Source organism: Oxyura jamaicensis, chromosome 6 (assembly GCF_011077185.1).
Source record: "Oxyura jamaicensis isolate SHBP4307 breed ruddy duck chromosome 6, BPBGC_Ojam_1.0, whole genome shotgun sequence".
Lineage (NCBI taxonomy): Eukaryota > Metazoa > Chordata > Aves > Anseriformes > Anatidae > Oxyura > Oxyura jamaicensis.
The window spans coordinates 9,409,229-9,429,867 of NC_048898.1; the positions used below are offsets into that span (position 1 = coordinate 9,409,229).

At 41.5% G+C, this 20,639-nt stretch overlaps 1 protein-coding gene across 4 annotated transcripts in view; it reads right to left on the reverse strand.

Moving 5' to 3' along the window:
- Nucleotides 1-20,639, reverse strand: part of CDHR1 (cadherin related family member 1) — a 53,507-nt gene that overhangs the window by 10,488 nt on the left and 22,380 nt on the right. For all 4 annotated transcript variants that reach the window (XM_035330663.1, XM_035330662.1, XM_035330661.1 and 1 more), the window contains 8 exons: nt 19,889-20,032; nt 17,338-17,416; nt 14,420-14,520; nt 11,744-11,947; nt 8,693-8,845; nt 5,391-5,555; nt 3,219-3,286; nt 369-597 (listed from right to left, as the gene is read on the reverse strand). In XM_035330663.1, the coding sequence (XP_035186554.1) occupies nt 369-597; nt 3,219-3,286; nt 5,391-5,555; nt 8,693-8,845; nt 11,744-11,947; nt 14,420-14,520; nt 17,338-17,416; nt 19,889-20,032 (1,143 nt within the window). The remainder of the gene's footprint in view (nt 1-368; nt 598-3,218; nt 3,287-5,390; nt 5,556-8,692; nt 8,846-11,743; nt 11,948-14,419; nt 14,521-17,337; nt 17,417-19,888; nt 20,033-20,639) is intronic.

Sequence of the window (20,639 nt, forward strand, 5' to 3'; positions counted from 1 at the left end):
TTGTGTGGTTGAGCACAATGGCATGGCAGGAAGGAAGGTTAAGTATTCAAAACCCTCTACTTTGATTCATTCATCTTACTTGGGCTTCTTATGATCACTGTATAATCCAGAATCCTCCACCAGCTAATGGTTCAAATAGTGTAACAGAACTTTATCTTTTGCCTATAGAATTTATTTCTCTTTCTCAGCAGTCTGTAAATACTATTATTCCATGCTTTAATCCATTTGTTACGTACAAATGGATGTGCAGAATAAAGCCTCAGGAAAAGCCAACTTTCAGGCATTCATCATGATCCCTGAGCAATAAACTGCATAGCTGGGGCTTTTCCAAAGCACTCTGCTTTGCGACACATCGTGTTGTTTCTCACCTCTATCTTCACCGGTGACCCGATGATCATCGTCTTTTCCTGGATGTTTTCATTGAACTCTGGAGAGTGGTCGTTGACATCTAGCACGGTGATGAACACTTCAGCCAGGCTGTACTTCCCATCTGTGTCCTCTGCTTTCACATAGAAATTATACTTTGAGTTCACTTCAGCATCTAATACAGCCCAGGGCTGGGTGTAAATTATACCTGTTGATGGGTGGATTAGGAACCTGAAAAAAAGAAGTATAGAGAGATTTTGAGTTTTTTTTTTTTTTTGGTAACCTAACATATGTTTATAGCCTGGGGCAAAGGTGGGTTCTAAACACTGAAATACTGTACCCAAAGATCAAAGACTGGTATTCTTCACCTTCCTCCTGTCAGGCTGATGTTTCTGAATCATTCACTCTACCTATCTTTGGCTTGTTCCTTTAGGCTTGAAAACCACAGACTGTGATGTGAACACCACAGTGTCTGGTGCTTTTCTATTCATTGTGCACTAGCCATTTTAGCTTCATTTTCTGTTAAAGTCTTTGTCCTAAACAAATGCTCAGCTCAATGGCCTTCCTCTAAAATAATTTCTTCAACATTAGCGAACAGACTATTTGTTCAGTTTATAAGTACAATGTATTTGATAATGTCCTGAATAAATTAAAATTGCTATCTCCTCAACAGCTAAGGGAAGTTTCCTGCATATCATATTTAAGCTCTTTGCTTCTCAGAATGGGTAAGAAAAATGGCTGCTCTCAAATCCCCAGAAGTGCAGGGCACATTATGTCCTCCAAAAATAATCACTTTTCCACAGACTGGCACTGGGATGGAGAGGGTGTTCAGATTTATCTGTAGCAAGTTCACTTCTACACATTTGTAATTACTGAGACACTATCAAAAGTGACATGCAAAAGCTCAGATTTACAGAGAAGATACCAACGCAGTGTCTTTTGTAAACGGACCACCAATATAGGCTCCAAACAGTAAGGTTTTTAACAAATGAAAGGTTTTGTATATCTCCTTTAATTAATTTAAGGGATGACTAAATATTTTCTGTATCTCAACTGTGAGCATAATTAAGAGTGATTATAAAACATACACTTAGTAATCCAGAATCATCAATTGTTAGCATTACCCTGTTAAATACGAATATGAGTCTTGATGAAAGCTAAGACCTGGAGGTGGAAAGAGCTGTGCAAACTCTTGGTAGGAGACAGTGCCTGTGCTGAGTGCCTCTTTAGTGCTCAACCCAGCCTCACCATGCAGACAGAACTCTCATCATTGCCATTTTAGTGGAAGAACAGAAGCAGTAAGATGCGAAGAGATTGCACCAGTGTACCCCACTCCCAGGGTCACTTCGGATGGAGAATTACTGACGTAATGGTTGTCTTCAACAGCTAACACTATTCCTCTTACTCAGGTAAAACTCATCTTTCTGCCAATGCAACTGTAATTCCACTGATGCAACCCTGTGATGAAAAAACATGCTCCTAATTGAAAATCTCAAATCTATGTGTTCAACGTATCTGGAGGTTCAATGTTTAGGAAATCAGTCCAGCCTTGGAGAGCCATGCCAATCTGGCACAAGCAAAAGAAAAAAAAAAAAAAAAAAAGACATATTTAAGAAGGGAAAAAGTGCCTTTGCATCCTTATTTCCTCATTCAATAGCGTAAGAACAGTGAGTCTGAACATCCCCACAACTCCAATCAGAAGAAAGTTGCACCTTTATTATTTATTTTTTTTTGCACCTGCCTTTTTTTTTTTTTTTTTTTAATCCTTTGTCAACAACCTTCACAAGCTTCTTTGCCCCAGCAGCTACACTTTAAATCAGAGAGGTCTGCCTCTGTGACATGACCTTTGCCTACTTGCCTCTATGCAGTTGGCAGATAGCTTAAAGACTTACTGAACAGCTCAGAATAATCCATCCTGGAAATGCTCCCATATGTGTACCCTTCTGGCTACAGAATAGGTTCACCCTTAACATCTTGGATTTTGGACTTTGATTGTGCCTCCTAAATGGCTTTCACCCGAACAAGAGGAGTTCAGCTTTAACTCCAGGGGATAATGTACAGAGAAAAATAGATTCTGGAGCTGAGTGCCTGAACAGCTTATTCATTTCCAAGTTCTGCCCTGCAGCCCCATCACGCCCAGGAGATGCAGCTTCCAGCAGCAATGTCTGTGATGGCTGGCGATGCTAGGCATGGCTGGGAGCCCCACCTGATGGAGCAGGGCAACCGCTGGGATGGAAGCAGTGTAGGCAAAAACAACAGATCAGGACCTTCTTACCCCCACACTGTTCCCAAGACAAGGAGAAGCCAGGCATTATTATAAAATCAAATAAGCAATAGATTCTCTTCTTCCCTGATGTAGGGCTGCAAGTTTTAAATATATACGATGCTTCAAACATCCAGTGCAACTGGCCTTGAAAACTAAAGTTTATATCTTTGAAAGTCTTGACTTCTTTGATTTATTTTGGCAAGAGTTCAAACCGAACTATTTGTACAACTGTATAGAATGGTAGGTGAAAGAGCAAGGAATTTTTTTTTCCCCAGAATTGACTTTTGACAACTAGACCAAAATCTCCCATTTCTCTTAGAAGCATTTTTCAGATAGTGATTGAACAGATCCTGTGTACTGGTACTTCAGCTGCCTTATGCCTCTTTGGGGGCTTGTGGGTAAAATTCCATGGGTTGATGAAGCAGATGTTTAATGATGACACCATTTCTTTTTTTTTTTTTTTTTTGTCACAAAGCTCAAAGAACATGGCATAAATGTTCTATGAAATTAGCAGATCAAGAATGAGTCCACTCTTTAAAATTATTTTTAATACTCTGCTTAAAGGTTAATTTTATTTTTTACTTACAGATCTGCTCCTGTTCCATAGATAGAGTACTTGACTTCTCCCCAAAGCCCTGAATCTGGATCTGTAGCCTTAAGAAAATAAGAGAGTCATCTTTTACTAGATTGCAAAAAGATGTGTGGTCATTTTTCTTTGAAAAACAAGTCACTTAAAAACTGAAACTCCCTCCTTTTGCCAGAACATTTTTAGGGAGAAATCACACAAACAATTGTGCAGCTAGAAAACAGCAAAATCTAACACACAGAAATGTCACTGGGTGTCCCAATTAAGCTGCTAAGACGTTGCCTGTTTCTTGGCCAGGCTGGTGCCCAGAGGCTCTAGCAGGGAGAAAGCCACTAGATGGCTCTATTCATTGACATTTAACACATCTTTCCTTTAAAAGAAATGAAGCCAATCCCAATGACACAAGCTGGCCACTCTCAAGCCTTCCTAATTAGCATTTTAGTATTAATGTATATTCCCTGGCCAAAATTACTTACTGTACATAGAGGATTATTTTTAACGTTCTGCTTTTTAAATCAATTCCGTTTAAAGTAACATGTAACAAATATTGAAAACTATACATAATGTTTTAGCTTTGCTTATCAGATAATCACCCTTGTGGCTGTGTGACTTTTAGTAATGCAGACGCTACAAGAGTTGATAACCTTTGTTCAGGATTCTTGTTGGCTTCCAGTCTTAGCTCAGGATTTGGAAACCTATTGATTTGGTGACAGCAATTTCCATAGGCCTGTTTCTTTGGTAGCTCTGAGACGCTATACTGTACCATTGCATCTGGCCATCTAAATTCCTGGCGGTGGTGGTTAGCTCGCTCATCTTCCTGATTAAGTATTTGTTACTTCTCTTGAAAACTAGGACAATGTCTTTGATTCCTGCATGGCTAACAGCCTTGCTGATACGTGTTTTAAGTTTCTCTTACCCCGTAATTTTGGCCACAGTCTACACTGGGACTGCCTAACTTTTCCTGAAACGTTCTGTACACCTGGGATTTCTGCCAGAATAGTAATTCTGGGTACTCAGAGAATCTCATTTTGTGAAGTATATTTGTGAATCTGGGTCAAACACTGAGTTGTTATCACATGAAAGTAAATTTTACATGGAAACTTCAGCTATGCTATATATACCTTGGCTTAGAATGGTTAGTTTCACTGCTTTTTACAAACTTTTTGTATTTTTTTTTATGCCCACCTCATAGAAATTTTTTAATTCATCTTGTTGCGAAGACAGTGATGTTTGGAGTCTTTGTTCTCTACAGCATTCCTATTAGTTTCATCTAACAACCATTTTTGTAGTGTTTATGTTCCTTTTCCTCTCATTCTTCCAGTTCTAAAATTTGCCTTTAGCACTTCATTATGATGATTTCATTTCCTTTGTGACTTGCAGACTGCCTGTGCTGGAGATCTCTGGCAACCTGCCTCCATCACCCCTACCTCCGAGGCCTCTGCAAGGTAACTTGCATCACCCACCGATCCCCAGGAGCTTTGTGACATGAGACATGTTTCCAGTCCCAGCAGCTGCATTAAAGGGGTACAGTTTGCATCTAACGGCTGGGAATGCTTCTCTAGCACAGGACCCATGTAACGCCCTGATTTTCCCTGATTTTCTTTCTATGAAAATGTGAGCACAGGAAAATCTATATGCTTCCCACAGCGAGAAGATACTTCAACAGGAATCTTTCTTTCCCAGCTCTAAGCATTTTAGTGTTATATTCTTGCCTTCATTAACTGTCTAATTATGCATTTAGCAGCCAGATTCCTCCCAGGAGGAGGAGACTTATACCTAACTAAGCAGGCATCTTGTTTTCTTTTTACTTGTACTTCAGCAAACAAATCCAGTAAATCCAATTCCACTTAGTCAGAACCAAATCTTTCTGCTGTACATGGATTTGACTGGGGCTTTTGTAGTACTCACAGACCATGTGATCTGTCTTAAAAGCAGATGGCCTTTAATAATAATAATTAAAAAAAAAAAAAAAAAAGGTAAATCTGTTGGTTCTGAAAAATGTTTGCCTAAAATTTTATTTTATTGGAACATTTTTTGTTGATTCTGGAAAGGAACTGGAGATGAATGGTAAGATTTGCTAGGTGCCATTGTCTAACTATTTTTAAGGTATTTGAACTGTCTCCATAAATAGCTAGAAAAGAGAGCATTTTCTTAACAGATAAGTAAACTTACAGTTATAGCAACTACGTTTGAGCCCCCTGGGGAGTTCTCAGGGATCCTGGCAATGTAGTAGTCGGAGGAGAATTTCGGGACATTGTCATTGGTATCCAGTAAGCGTATCACTACGTCAGCTGTTGAGCTGAATCTCTCTGGTGTGTTCACCTCTATTGCAAGAAGCTAAGGAGAAAAAAAATAAATTACTACAAAGCTGATACTACTACTTCTTCAAGGAGCTTCAGAGTGGAAGCTCTGAGCTTCAGATGGTAGAGAAGGGCTGCCATGGTGTCTCCTGCTTGCTTCATGCAGCACCTGAGACAAAGGCTGTGGGAGCCACTCTCAGGGCACTCAGCCTTCCTCCTGCTGTGTCACAGTTCCCCACCGGGGCAGGTGGTGTGTGAAGTCCACCAGCGGTGGCACCACTGACGGGCTGTGAGGCACATGCTGTGTTCAAGTCCTTGCCCTGCTAGACTGGGAGAAGTTTGTGTCACCTACAGGTAACAAGGTTTGGAGGGGAGCAGTTTAAGTAGGCAAGGAAAAGGCTATTTCAGTACCATCTTCTGGAGCTCTTCCTGCTTACAGTTATAACAGTTGAAAACACACAGTGACAGGATTTTTGAAGAATTCAGCCCAAAGGATTGCCTGGAATCACTACAGATCACATCTGCTCTAAAAGGGGAGTCCGTTACTGCATCTCTGTGCTAACTTGTGTGCTTGGGAGTCTGATGGTGTTTCAACAAAACACATTTTTGAAGCTAGTCATACAGACATCACCAAATCTGCTTGTGAGCAATCTCAGCTCTAAAACAGCACACAGATAAAGTCCTACTGCTTACCACGCACGTGGACCTATAACTAAATTACAGCATCCACAGCGAACTCTTTGCTGCTGATATCAGCCCCTGCTAAAGTATCTTATAAGGGCTTAGGATTTTCACTTTGTTTTTTACATTCATTTTTATTCCCTCTCCTTTCAGCAGTCAAAGTCCAGCTATGTCAACATACTGACAACATCTTCCCTCAGGGGGGGATTTTTGTCAGATTACTTCTCTGCAATGTATTATGCAGTCGTATATAGTTCATTATAAGCAGAGAGAAGAAAAAAATAGTGTAAAACTATTTCTTCAGAGGACTACACAGCAACAATTAATACAACTGCCAGAAAAGCAGACAGATATAATCTTAAAAGTGGCAGGTGATTCGTTAAAATAGATTTGATTTTGGCAACTGAAGATAATCGCAGCCTCATCTGGTCCCAGTCAGTGGGAGATGTGAGTGTCTGCAGAAGGCGAGGAGCAGGTCCAGGCTCTTGTCAAGGAGGGATGTACTGTGAGCTGATGGAGGAGGGAGGGAGGTGGTTTGGCCCCCAGAGCAGGTCAGCCTGTGGCAACAAGTCCCAGCATAGTGGGACAGTGACACTTGGCCTCTCTGGCAGAGGGGCCTGAGCTCTAAAAGGCCAGGTTGGAGGGCACAGAAGTACAAATTATCACAGCTGCCAAAACTTGGGAAACCCTGGCTTTAGCTCTTGGACAGCTGAAAATGGAGAAGGTCATGCCAACCAACTGTATTTAAAAGCCAGCCCTAAATGGAAAACAGATTTTCTCAAGTAGCCTTTGCCTCAGGTAGTTCTTTAGCGCACCTCCCAGTTGAATCAGCTTTAATCCCTCTCTGGCATTTTACTGTTAAATAACAAACCAGTGGAGCAGGACCGTTGTTTACAGGGGAAAAAATGACAATAGCTTCTCAAAGCTGCTGTAGGATATGTGTTAGAAATAAGAACCTATTTCACCCCAATGTTTAACTAGAATGACTATTTTAGCAACTAAAACTGGGTAAGAAGCGATTTGAACTTTTCAGGGAAACGGAGAAGGCAATGAAGTCTCTATAAAGTATTTGCTGTCATACATTATTACCGTATCATTCAGCTGCACCTTCTTCATTTGGAATCCAGACAAAGGCTCTGCGTTTTTAGCAAAGCTGTACAGTCCTTTTTCTGTAGAAATAATTTCACCCTCCCCTCCCACCACCCAAAAAAGAATAACTACTCAAGTTAAAAAGATGTATATTCTTTTTCCTAGTAATTAATTCTTTCAGTGTTCAGGCCAATCACATTAACTACTTCAATTTCTATCAGTATTCATGAGGAGGCCATGTGTAGCTTCTTTACTGGTCTTTTGGCAGTTTAACCTGAATAAATGTGTGCTTATTATAATTAGTTTCAGTAGCATTTTATAGCCTGTTCTGAATCTTTCGATACAATAATGATGTATCATATTTTTGTAGCATCTATAATCTATGAAGCTCAAACTGAGTAACCAACATTACAAGAAGAGACATGAAGCATACTGCAGTGTAAGGACTTTCGGGTGGTTCTGTGCAGAGCCAGGAGTTGGACATAGTGATCCTTGTGGGTCCCTTCCAACTCGGGATATTCTGTGATTCTGTGACTTGCTAAGGACACAAAACAAACTATGTGGTAAGGGTGAGAACAAAATCCAGGAAGTCTGACTTCTGAACTGTGCTAAAAACACTTTTTTGTGTACAAAATGAAAATCAGCATGTTTGTACTCAGCTATATAGTTTTGACTTTTTTTTTTTTTTTTTTTTATGACTACAGAGATTGCCTACACCGTTTGATGCAGACAGAACCAAACATCTACACTCATGTTCAGAGGCAGCTGACACAAACCATACTACTTAATTATCTCATTGATGAGCTGATGGGGAAGGTGATAATACAAGTTCCAGCTTTTAGATGAATGCTGGTTCTTGTACGGCTGGCTTGGAGCATGGATGCAATAGCCCCAGATCAGTCTGCAAAAGGCCATATATACAGATAAGCTCTGACAAAGGCAGTGAGCAATTCTGGGAAATTATTTTCCAGTCAGCTGGGATCTTCAGCCAGCCAATACTGAAAAGCATGATCATGAACAAAATTACTTAGAACTAAGCAGGTGAATTTATGGCTCCAGAGAAATTAGGATTTCACCCTGTGAATTTATCATTGTAAGAGAAGAAATAACACCCTTAGGGTTCAGTCTAGAATGACTCAGAGCCAACAACATGTACAATTTTCACAGAGGTAATAGTCAACAGTTTGCACTGACTGGACTAAATTGCATCCAGATGCATCCATTAAACCTTTTGGAAGTTGATGAACCAAGGGTGGAAATGAGTGTCCTTTACATAGAATATAATGTCATTGACAAAGCATCAGACAGCTCCAGGTGGACTGAGAAGATAAATCCCATCAGATATGTAAGCCATCACACACATATCAGATACACAGGCAGAGAAGATACAAAAAGCAGAAGCACCTTGAATGTTAACACCTTGAATTTTTCATAGTCGATAGCAGCAGAATTTTCCACTATTACTGTAACCTGAGCCTCATTCAGGACAGTTTGGGGAACGACTCGGAAGATGCCACCGGGTCCAACAAGACGGAGGTTGAATTTAGCATTGGCTCCCTGTGAATAAAAGCAGATACTGCATTATTTTTGGTGAACAATTCATTTCTTACAGCTTACATTGGCTCTGTTTCTTCAGGCTGTATAAAATTAACATCAGTCTTACTGCTTAGAGACCTCTGTTCTCCATCCCCTGAGAAAGAGACCACTAAGAAGCTTAGTTATATAATCCCTCCAGCCCTGGTCACAAAACAGACGTAGCTTTTCTGTAAGTAGATTGACAAGCTTGGTTATTCTTCCAGTCATAATGGAAAAACCCTCCAGTAGAACTGGCTAAGAGAGGCGCGTTTTTGTCAAGGAGTCTTGGGCTTTGTACTGCATGCTGCCAGCTAGTGCAGGTGAGAATGACACCACCATGTGCAAGGAAGTCCTGCCTTCTCCTGGTTCCTGCCAAGGAAAGACAGCTGTGCTGCTTGAGTCAGGACAATGGACCTCTCAAAAACCTAACCTGTTACCTTTAAGAACTCATTCTTGGGATGATGCAGAACCATGAAGATGTGCAATTTCCCATCAGAGGTGGTACCTGACAGTCTGCACTGGCTGGATCAAGCTAGCCCAGAGTTACAACCACCAAACCTCCTGGAAGCTGGTGCACTTGGGAGCAGAAATGAGCCCCGCTTGCAGAATAAAACATGGCAAACATCTGATAGCTCCAGGTGAAGTGAGAACACAAATCCCATCACATAGAGAAACCTAGCCAGAGAGGAAATGGGAAGCAGCAAAATCTAGGTTACCACCACTGGTGTGTGAGCTGGGACCAGGGAGCCCTAGTGCCAGACCAACTCGTTAAAATTAACTGGAGCATGGAATAAAAAAGATGAAGTAGGGATTCTCACATCTCTGTCTTACAGGGGAAGAAGGAAAATGAGCTGAGCCCACGTAAGCAGCTCTCCAATTTCTCCAACAATATCATGATTACATTGTGACAACCAGCCACAATCAGTGCCTGGCTGGTGCAATGTTTTGCCCCTAGCATGAATCTTGAGGTGAAGAATTTCTAATAGTAACTTTCAAACAGGAAAACTTTACTTTCAGCTGTATTCCCAAGGGGCTTGTTATGAGCAGTTCTTGCTGCAACCTTAGACCATGTCAAGAGGAAAAGCATTCAGCGGTGGACCCACAAGGAATCCACAGTGATCTTGGATCTAAGCTCAGCAGCGTGGCGTAGCACAGCAGTTTGCATTGTTTGGTTATACAAACCCCCACAGCTACACAGGGCTCTCTTCTTCTGGGCAGTAAAGCCAAGCATGCAAAAAAAGCCAGAACAGCTGGACTATTGGGAAAGTTGAGTATCTGACCACAAGAAGTCCTCTGCACTTGGGATGGTGGCACTGGTGGGGAGAGAACTGCCTTCCTCCAATGGCTGTGTGATTTCCGACAGTGATGTGCACTGAACCCAGATCAGCTCAGAGCAAGCCACTCTGCATGTCTCAAAGCAGACAGCCGCGGGACACAGGAATGACTGAAGAGACAACACACCGAGCCCTTAGCTGCGTCTGTCTGAGAGTAGAGGGAGAAATTTCTGTATGATGTTCTTGCAAGATGGCATTTCCATTGAACTTTTGGCCTGAAACAGGCTATGCCCGTAACTTCCTTCTCACCTATGCAACCCATTCTCTTAAAGGGGCAGCAGTGGCTATGACAAACTGATGTATGATTTGAATTTTCTTCCCTATATAGAACTCTTCTGCAGAAGAGAAAAACATTGCTTTCTATGCCTTAAAACAAAAGCTAACCAATCCTCCTGGAGGATGTCTTACACTGTACTAGGAAGCTTCTTGAGAAATCTATACTGTATATTTAGCAATGTTTTCTGCTTATTTTATAGCCTAACTTGCAGCCCTGAATATTTTGTCAGCCTACATATGATAAATATATGTTTTGTCTCTAAATAGAAGAGATGGGTTTTGTTTCTTTTCTTCTGCAGCAACATCCTCTGTGACAATAGCAGGAGAGACGTAGCACTGCTTTGAAAGCAGTCATTTATCTGCTTGCTGCAGAGCAGCAGGAGGGAGGGGGAAGAAGCTAGTGGGTTCGACAGAGTACAATACAGTCAAAACAGCACAATAGTGAGCACAGTTATATAAGAGCACTCTTTCCAATAGCAATACAGTTCTCAGATGCATTAAGCTTTCTCTTGTCACTACCTAACCTGAGGCTAACTCAGATGGATGCCATTCATACAGTATTTAGCTTAGGGATCCCTATAGCAACCATCACCATAGTACCTATGGGTATCAGAGGTCAGCTAGATATCAGGCTGAGATGAATGGAGCCTTCTTCTCTTTTCTTTGATCTGGTTAGTTAGTTTGGCTCTGGAATAATTTTTCAGATTACCTAAAAATATCGCTCCAGTGGGAATGATTTATCAAAGTATGCACTGCAGACTCTGGTTGTAACATAAGGGCCAGAAGGATAATATGTTGTAATAAAAACAATGCAAGGGTACAGACCATGTTGTTTCCAGAGGGGCTAGAGAAGACACAGACAGCAACTGTACTTAAAGTTACTAAAGTGATTGGGAGCCCTAGGTAAATCTCTACAGGGAATATGTTCTCGGACATTACACCGACAACAACTGAATAGAACCAATAGATAGAGGAAATAAGGACTGCTCGATTTCAGTGGCCTCAAGAGCTGGACTGCAGCTTTAGGACCACCCTGCTCATTGACATAATGGTATATGAAAGACTAAATATGCTTCTGGCTCCAAACTCTCTGTGGTAATGGACCCCAGACGTACTTTGTCTACCCTGAACTTTCTGGGAATGCAGGTGAACAGTTGAGGTCCTAAAAAGAAAAAAAAAAAGGGGCCAGACATTGGCCAATCCTGACAGCCCTTACTCGTCTTTGGGAAACAGGGCAGGAAAACTCTAAGTCCACGTAGTTTCCACTTACCTGATCTGAATCGTTGACTGTAATCTTCAGTCCCCTCAAGATTTCACCCTCTGGGGGATGCTCATACATGGTCAGTTCAAATCTGTTCTGGGGACCATTTTCTCCGTAAAACGTCGGTGGATGATTGTTGAGGTCGACCACCCTTATAGTCACCATGGCAAAAGCGTATGCAGAGACATCACCTTCTGGACCAACTTCTGATGCCTGCAGAAGGTAGAAGAGAAAAATGATGAGCGAATATTCCCTTCTTAGCTGCAGCTGGTTCTTTCCTCAACTCCATGTTCAGATATTGTTCTGCATGCACAAATCACCCCAACACACAGTGATTTTGTGCACAGATTCACAGCCTTACATTTCTCTAGAAATCTCGGTTCATTTCACACTGAAGTTTATGATGATTAGAAGGTTATGGTAATATACCAGTCTCAACAAAATCCTGATGAAAAAATTCTCCTCATTTTGTGAGCTTAGTACCTCATCTTAGATGAAAACAGTTCTCTAAAGACAGATAATCTAATAAAGACAAGATTGCCTGAAGTGCTGACAGAATACAAGTGGAAGGTGAACTTTAAATTTGCTAGGGTACTACAGGTATTTGATTGTTGCATTGCTGGAAGGACAGCAGCTTTGAAACTTTACAAGAAAAACCGTACTTGCTGTATTTCGGCAGCTGGAAATTTGAAAAAGGAGAATGACTTTTTTTTTTTTTTTTTAGATTTATTTTCTGATTTACAATTCTGCTTTCCTGCCTAGACGAGCTTAATTTAAGTTTGATAGAGCTTGTACAGATGAGCAAGTTTAGCTGGCATTTTTCTGAACTGAAAGATGAAATGTAAGTTAAACAATTCCAACACACAGTCTAATTTACTGGATTGAACCTATGACATTTCTTCTGTCAGCACAGAAATTCTGACTGGTGTTTTTGTAACAAAATAGGTATCTCTAAAAGACATTTTTGCATTCAAAGGGCTCATAAACAAAGGCACTAGACTGCTAAACTGCTCTGAAGAAGTAAAATTCAATTGTTTAAAGCATGTCAGATGTAGAATAGTGCTAAATTCAATCACATAATTTGTTGTCCCATTTATGAACAAATAGTATCCTCACTGATTTGGTATTACAGTTCTGCAACATGCAACTAAGATTGAATTTACCTGAAAGACTGTTGTACCTCTTTCTGCGGATGGGGAAGAAGATCCTCACCTTTAAATAGATGCAATAAGAACTGACAGTAACAGTCAAGGTGCAACACTATTTCGACTAGATGTTAGGGGAAAATTATTTGTAACTTATGCCTAAATTCCCATATATATCACTGAATGTACTGCTATGCATCTGGTCAGAACAAGAAATTGCACCAAGGGGTGGTAGCAGGGTGAGCCAGGCCCAGGCAGATCCAGCAGGCTTCATTCAGTGACCACAAAACTTGCCCTCCTGGCACACAGGCATTGCTCTCCTTCCATAACAGCTGCTCCCACTCATCCTCTCTGGTGTGCAAACCACTCTGGAGGTACTGCTGAGAAACAAGCAATTTTGCTGAATGCAGCCAAAATAGAGGCTCATGCTTGCTACCCAGCCAAGTATTTTTATCTCTGCTTTAATACTCGGCACTTTGCTTAGGAGACACATTTTCCCAAGGTTATTGAAGGCTTCTCCAGGGGCATTTTGAAGTCTGAGCCAAGGTTTGATGTGTCTTGACTCTAAAGGAGCTGACCCTTCTCAGTGATTTCATAGGCAACCCCAGGGTGCTAGTCTTGTAATAGAAGCACACGTCACTAGCTACACAGGGTTATACAACATCCTTTTGGTCCCACAGGCAGGTTTTATAGCCTGCACCAGGCTCCAGGTTGCCACAGCTACAATTAGGAGGTTGGAAGAGCTTGAAAGGGCCTGACTAACCCTGAATCAGAGAAATGCCAGCATACTTTAGTAAAACAGGGATTAGGGGAAGAAGTGGTGGATGAGTGTAACTTGAATGACAGGAACTCTGCAACCTCTCAGGGTTAGCCAGCTGCTCAAGCCCATCAGCAAAGTGCCCTTGAGGATGCTATATTTAAAACTGTCTTCAGACAATATTGTCCTTACCTTGGCGAACTCTTATGGTTTTAATACACATTTGCTTGAGGAAAACTGATAGAATCTTCACAATTTAACTCTACATTTTTAAATCCTTGCTCTCTAGAAACTGCTTAAGTAATGTAGACTGTCACACTGACACCAGCTCATCAGGGTGTTAGCACTTATTTATTTGTACGTGGTTGATCAATGCTTCAGGAGTGGTTATTGACGCTACAGTGTGATCTACCCCAATCCTATTACTAATCACAGACTTTGCAGTTACCTATCTCATCACATAGCAGTTACAAGATGTCAGTTCCCTGTCCAGCAATAACATTTGAAAATATAGAGAACAGTTATTTACATATAACAAAGGATTTTGATTCTCTAGACTCAGATGTGAGACCAGGACAAGATGACTTCACTTGAAAGAAGAAATTTGAGACACTAAATATCTCATGGAACAAAAGCAGTTTGTTCTGTTTTACACTATCTACCAGTCTGCTCAAATATAGCTCTTAAAACAGGTAAAGAGGGCTATAAATTGAGCTATTTTAGACAATCATGACTACTTAGGGCATTTAAGAGCAACAGTCTTCAAGTAACCACAGAGCATACCTGAATTTTTAGATCATACACTTCTTTCTTGAGCTGATTTGGGTTTTTTATAACAGAAATGGCTCCAGTTGTGTTGCTGATCTCAAAGGAACCTTCGCTTCCTGCAATAAACCAAGATGCTCTAGTTACAGGCCATTCTTCCTGTTTTCTGAACAAGCACAATCAATCAGCCATATACTTCATTAAGCATATCTTTGTTTGCATGTGTATCCATCCCTATCAGTAGGTCTGCATCTACCTTTCAAAAATTAAGTATTTTGATGCCTGGTCATGGTGTGGTGAAAACACAGATGGAGGCCAACAAGGGATTCCTCCCCTAGGAATGGCTTGGCAGAGCCCTACCGGTATGGACAGCTGCCATCATTCTCCTTTCCCCCACCTTGGTCAGGTTCCTTTCTAGACTCAGCAGCCCAGCATGCAAATTTGGTATTCACTTCTGTTGTCTTCATATGCTGGTTTAGACAAAAATAGACAGTCCTCATTTTAATTAGCAAATTCATACATAGTTAAGCCTGAGAAACAATAATATTTCTCTCAGTAATATTAGCTAAGGTGAGAAGTTTGACAATCTGAAAGAAACAGTCATTCTTTCTGAAACAGTGTCTCTTGAGAAACATCTGCCCTTAGAAGCTCAGCTGATAATAATAAAAAACACCTCTCAGCCTTCTGCAAGGCTCGCCTGAACTAAAAGGGATTTTGGAGAACCTCAGGTAGAGCTTAGTTTTTTTTCATTGGGGCTGAGTCTGATCTACAGGCAGAACAGGGCTGTGGGCTGACTTTGGCCCCTGCAAACTAATTTTCATCTTTCTGTGATGAAACACAGATGAATAGGGCTGTGATCCCTTTAGACCTGGTAAATTTGTACTGAAGCAAATGGCAGCTTGCAAAGAAGCAGCAGCAACTCATCACAATGTCTGCACCCACCTCACTGTCACAGCTAAAAACAGGCAGGTGCCTAGGGAGGGGACCAGCCGACAGCCCAGGGGGCCCTGCCCTGCTCTGCCACAGGGCTACGGGCACCCTTGCATGCTACCTCACTCATGGTATTGGCCAGTCTATGCTTTGCGGCAGAGGCTACCATTGAAAGGAGAGAAGAGAAAAAACCTTTAAAATAAAGGAGATTGAGGCTCGAAAATAAAGGATAATAATCTAAAGCCTAGCCATTTTTCTTTAACTCAAATCCAGTGCTAATTTTTAAACCATCTGACAGCGTCCCATTTTGCTAATACCTGCAATAACTGCAACTTCATTACAGCATACTAGGCACAACATTGAACAGATATTGAATCATGCTCTGGTCAATTATTAAGATACATTGGCCTGGAAAGAACATTCTGACTGAGAAGAAGCTGAAGTCAATAGTGGTTTCAAGCCACAATACCTTGTGCTATTGTCTCAGTACCACAGGGAAATTGGTAACTCAAGAGTATGTAGCACTATGTATTCCTCCATATAGCACATTCAGAGGATTAGAGTGCTTCCTAAAGTGGTTTAACCTTCCTTGGATAAAAAAAAAAAAAAAAAAAAGCTTATAAAGAATAAATAATTTCCCATTTGCTGTTAGTCAGCCTGCAGTTATTGTAATAATGGCTTGTCATGACTCAGGTCAGGGTCTGAGGTGCAAGGGCAGGCACCTGCTGTAATCTTTTCTATTTCATCAACTTTCTGTGCACTAAAAGCATATTCCCTTCCTCTTTTCCATTTCATGCTACTAGCCTGTCACCCCCTTCCATCTTCATTTGCCACTCTTGCCTAATCGCTTACCCTTTTTATTCCATTTTCTCCCATAGCAGGTGGTTCTATACTTTCTCTGGAAATACAGTATTTCTTCTAATTAACCCTATTTCCCTTTCACTCACTGCCTGGTTCACCTGCCTCCACTTACTCTCCCTTCCTCAGTTTCTTCCCTTGTCTAGCTTCTTTTTGTCCCATTTCTTTGTTTTTACTCCTCAATCTCCACCTTTTTTACTTTCTTGCTTTCCATCTGTTTTTCTCTTCTGCTACCTTTTGTCTCAATGTTTCTGCCTCTCTTTTCTCCTTGCATTAGGGGAGAAGGAACCTTAGCATGGGTCCCATCCCACATCAAGACAAAACCTGAACTGTATCCCTCTCCGTCCGCTCTAGACCTTGCTTTTTAGATCATATAACACAATGAAGAACTTTCTGCATAGCTATCAACAAAACCTCACATTTCTTTTATGAAATTTTGGGGTTTCTCACATCTGTGAGTCAGGGTGCCCAGTTGTCATGGAAGTCCTGCTTTGGAGGAAGAGAGAACCAAACAAAACTAAAATTGTAGCTTGCAGTTTAGTTGATCTAAGTTGTTGACTTCACCAGCTACTGAGTCAGTAATTCAGCTAAGCCTTGTTTTTATGCTATTAAAAGACATGCTACAGACACCCTCAGAATTGCTGATGAGAAGCATTAATCTTTTGATAATATCTACTTCCAGTGCCCTGGACAGCCAGTCTCTCTTCACTAGTAAACATAATTTCTTCCAAGAAACCAAACATTTGAACGTTTAGCCACTTAAATGACAATATTAATAAAAATATACCTCTAAATACCATGCCTGGGTCTCCCAATGAATTTTCTTGTCTTGCAGATTAAATGATGGAGATGCTCAGTGGCAGTGAATGCATCTCCCTTTACATTTTTTTGAAGCAGCAAGGAGGCTACTAATGCCTAACAAATCAGCCATGCTAACAACTCCATGCATAGTTCTGTGAAGCTGATACTAAAACTCAGTGAATTGTATCTTGTTTTCTGGTAGACAGGGCCCTGGAATTGTTTGAGATACCTGACACTATTTCATGAGTCTGTCTCAGCTTTATTAAGCTCTAGCAACTCCTCTCTAATTTAACGTCACATCTAGTTTTGACTCCTCTTCAGATTTCTTGCAAGCCAAGTCTACTCACCATTCACGAGGCAGTAATGAATACTGTTAGGCTTTCCTCTATCTCCATCAAGAGCAACAACAGTGAGGACCTCAGAGCCCTGCGGAGAAATAGGAAATTAGTTTGTGTGCTGAGATCAAAAAGCAATGAAATTACAACTGTGTATTAATAAACTGAACTTCAGCAAGTTTTTCTGCAGCAGTGTGTGGAAGGAAGAGTGGGTACTTTTGCTCATGCTGCACGGGGAACACACTGAGGACCACTGACTCCCAGCTAGAAAAATGAGTGCTTAGCTTTGCCAAGCAGGAAGGATGCTACAACTTGGACCAACTCTGTGTCATTCCTACATTGCTGATTTTATTTGTTCCCAGTGATGTTACAGCCCATACATGGTACCTCCATACAAAGTGGGGATGATCCTGCCACCACTTGTTCCCTGTGGAGCCCGTGTGACCTGCCCTCTCCAGCCTGCTGTCAGCACCATGCCACTACCTGAACCAACAGCGGAGTATCCTGCTACAGCACAGAGGCCCTAGCTGCCCTGGGTAGGCCAGGGCTTGCTGCAGTCTCAGGGCATGACACGTGCTTGCCAAGATACTGTGCTTGTTTCCCTGAGTCCAGCCTCCTGTCCTTTTTTCCAGAGGACTGGCAGCCACACTGTGCTGCTCCCCATGGGCTGCCCCTGCCCACTGCTGTGGCAGTGCTGGTGGCATGGGTGCGCAACAGCTGCACAGCCCGCACAGCCACAGGCTTGGGCAAAGGATTTGGAGTAACCCATCTGAGACCTGAGATTTATTTTGGTTCAGTAGCTGCTGGACAGGCTCCTGGTGATGCCGTGCGCCCCATGCCATGCTGAGACCCAGGCAGCCACTGAGGAGACATCAGATCATTTTTGTACTACCCAATCAAGTTCAGACAGGCAGTAAAAGCAAACCAAGGATCACAAAGCAACTTGCCTCATTGAACGTTTAGGGCATAAAATTGTGACGAAAATTATGATGATTTAACTGTCCTTAAAAGCCTCGCTGTCTGTCTGTGCGAGTAACATGGCCGTGGGCCATACGTACAGAGCTTGTATGCAGGAGACCATTTGCTCATGTGACTATTCCTATCAACTGCAAAGGATGATGACTGTCAGCATTAAAGTGCTCACCCAACTGACAACGAATTGCACAATTTAGGCCTCTAAATTCAAGTGCTACTGTTTTAGACTGCAAAAACAGGAACACTGAAGAAACTGTTAGTTAATCACAAATGGCAACAGGGAACATTTTGATGACAACCCTTGAGTGAATTTTTCAGAGAGCAAGGTTCTGTTAGAGCAATTGGAAATACAAAACTGTACTTATTATCATTCACGCTGGGAGCTGCAATAAAATCTGCCTATAGGGCAAAATGCAGTGCAGTCCCTTTGAAAGTGACACAGTACTTGTAAATCCTGACAACTCCACCAAGGAGAAAAGCAGCAAGTTTACAAAATTAACATTAAATGTGTAAACAACCCTGGAATCTGCTAGTTTATCTCTCTGTGGATTTCATTCTAATAGCAAAACTCACACTGAGAAGGACCTGTTTGTGCTTCCATCATTATAATATCATAATGGTGTAAATTATGAGCTCAGGCTGGATGTAATTAACATTTATTGACTCCTGTTTCCATGGTAAACACTAACTCCCATGTGTATCTGATAGTTATTTCAAGATCTATATGCAACTATGCAGAATAAATCAATATACATAATATCATTCATTCTGAACTTGTTCAAAATACACAAGCATTACTCCTCTACGCTGCTGAAATGTAACAGCCTATGAACTGAACTGCAATATATAGCCATGCAAGGGCTGAAGTGTACATCGCAGTTCTGGACAGAAAGTAAAGACACAACCTTTCCTGAAACTCAAGGGAAGATCAGGTGAACAGGGTGCCAAGACACTGACAATAGTCTAAGGTTGGGTATTTTCATAAGCAGATACTGCTTCTCATCCTACGTACAAATTGAAACTTATGTATCATGTTAAAAACGGATCCGTATACAGTATCATGCCATTGCTTAGATATAGGGACAATTCATTAGTTTGCAGCTTCAGGAATAATATATAGCTGGAAACATTATCAACATCAAGAATAATACACAGCTGAAGGCACCATGGTGGATACAATGAATTCACTCTAAGCTCTATAGTCTCTTTTAAGCAAGCCTGCCATTAGGAGTTCCTGAGGTGATGGCACAGGCAGGAGCTCACTGTACTCCTTGGTTTGTCTGTGGTATATATGAAGTAGTATCTTCAGCAGCAGACAAGTGCCAACAAATGCAGCCTTAGGAGATCCCATAAGTGGTTCTGCTAAGGATGTCCCTGCTTGTTTCATAATCTGGTGGATTTTAGGCCTGGGAGGACTTCCTGGCCCCTTCTGCCTGTCTTGCCACCACTGAGCAGAATGTATTCTGCATTATGGGGATGTCAGGATTGCCTGTCATCAAGGGGACAGTACAAACAGCCTAGAGCTGGGTCCACCTTGTCTGAGGTGTGAAAGACTGCACTTCTCCTACAGGCGAAAACCAGCACTTACTGCAAGTGTATCCTCGTAGACATATCCATAGTAGGGAGTCCCAATGAACATGGGAGGTGTGTCCTGAACATCTTCCACGTTGACAGTAACCGTTGTTGTGGCTGAAAACACTTTGTTGTCTCCCCTGAGCTTCCCACCACCATCCTAGAAGAGAAGTCATCATCAAAAATCTGCTGGAACATGTCTGTAAATCAGTTTATGGCACTGTACACACCTCACAAGCCTTCACAAGCACATTCCCAGGAATCCCTTCTCTCTCTTAACACACAGACTCATCTCTACTTTCCTATTCCCTTCTCTTTTCCATTTGTCCTGCTTCCTCTCTGATTAGGCAGACATCTTGCAATGTCTCAGAAGTAATTTCTTTTATTAAGGTGGTTGTGCCAATATATGCAGTTATATACGATCTGTTGTCAACAACAGATGGGATAAGGAATTCAGCTTTTTTTTTGAGAGAGAAAGGAGAAAGCTAGAAACAGGTGCAAAAGAAATAGCAACCAAGATCTACAGCTTTTCATCCCACATACAGTCTTGCCATAAATTCAAGACAATGTGAGGTAGCAAAGTAGTGCATTTCCAGGGAAAAATTAAACAGTGCAGGTGATCAAAGTCTCCTAGGGACGCTTACGTGACATAAGTGAAAGGATGGAGGATCACGAAGTCAGAAACTGTTAGAGAGCCACTGTGCATAAATAGTGTCTGGGGACTTTACTGCAATCAACTCTGTGCTATCGATACAGCAGAACCAATT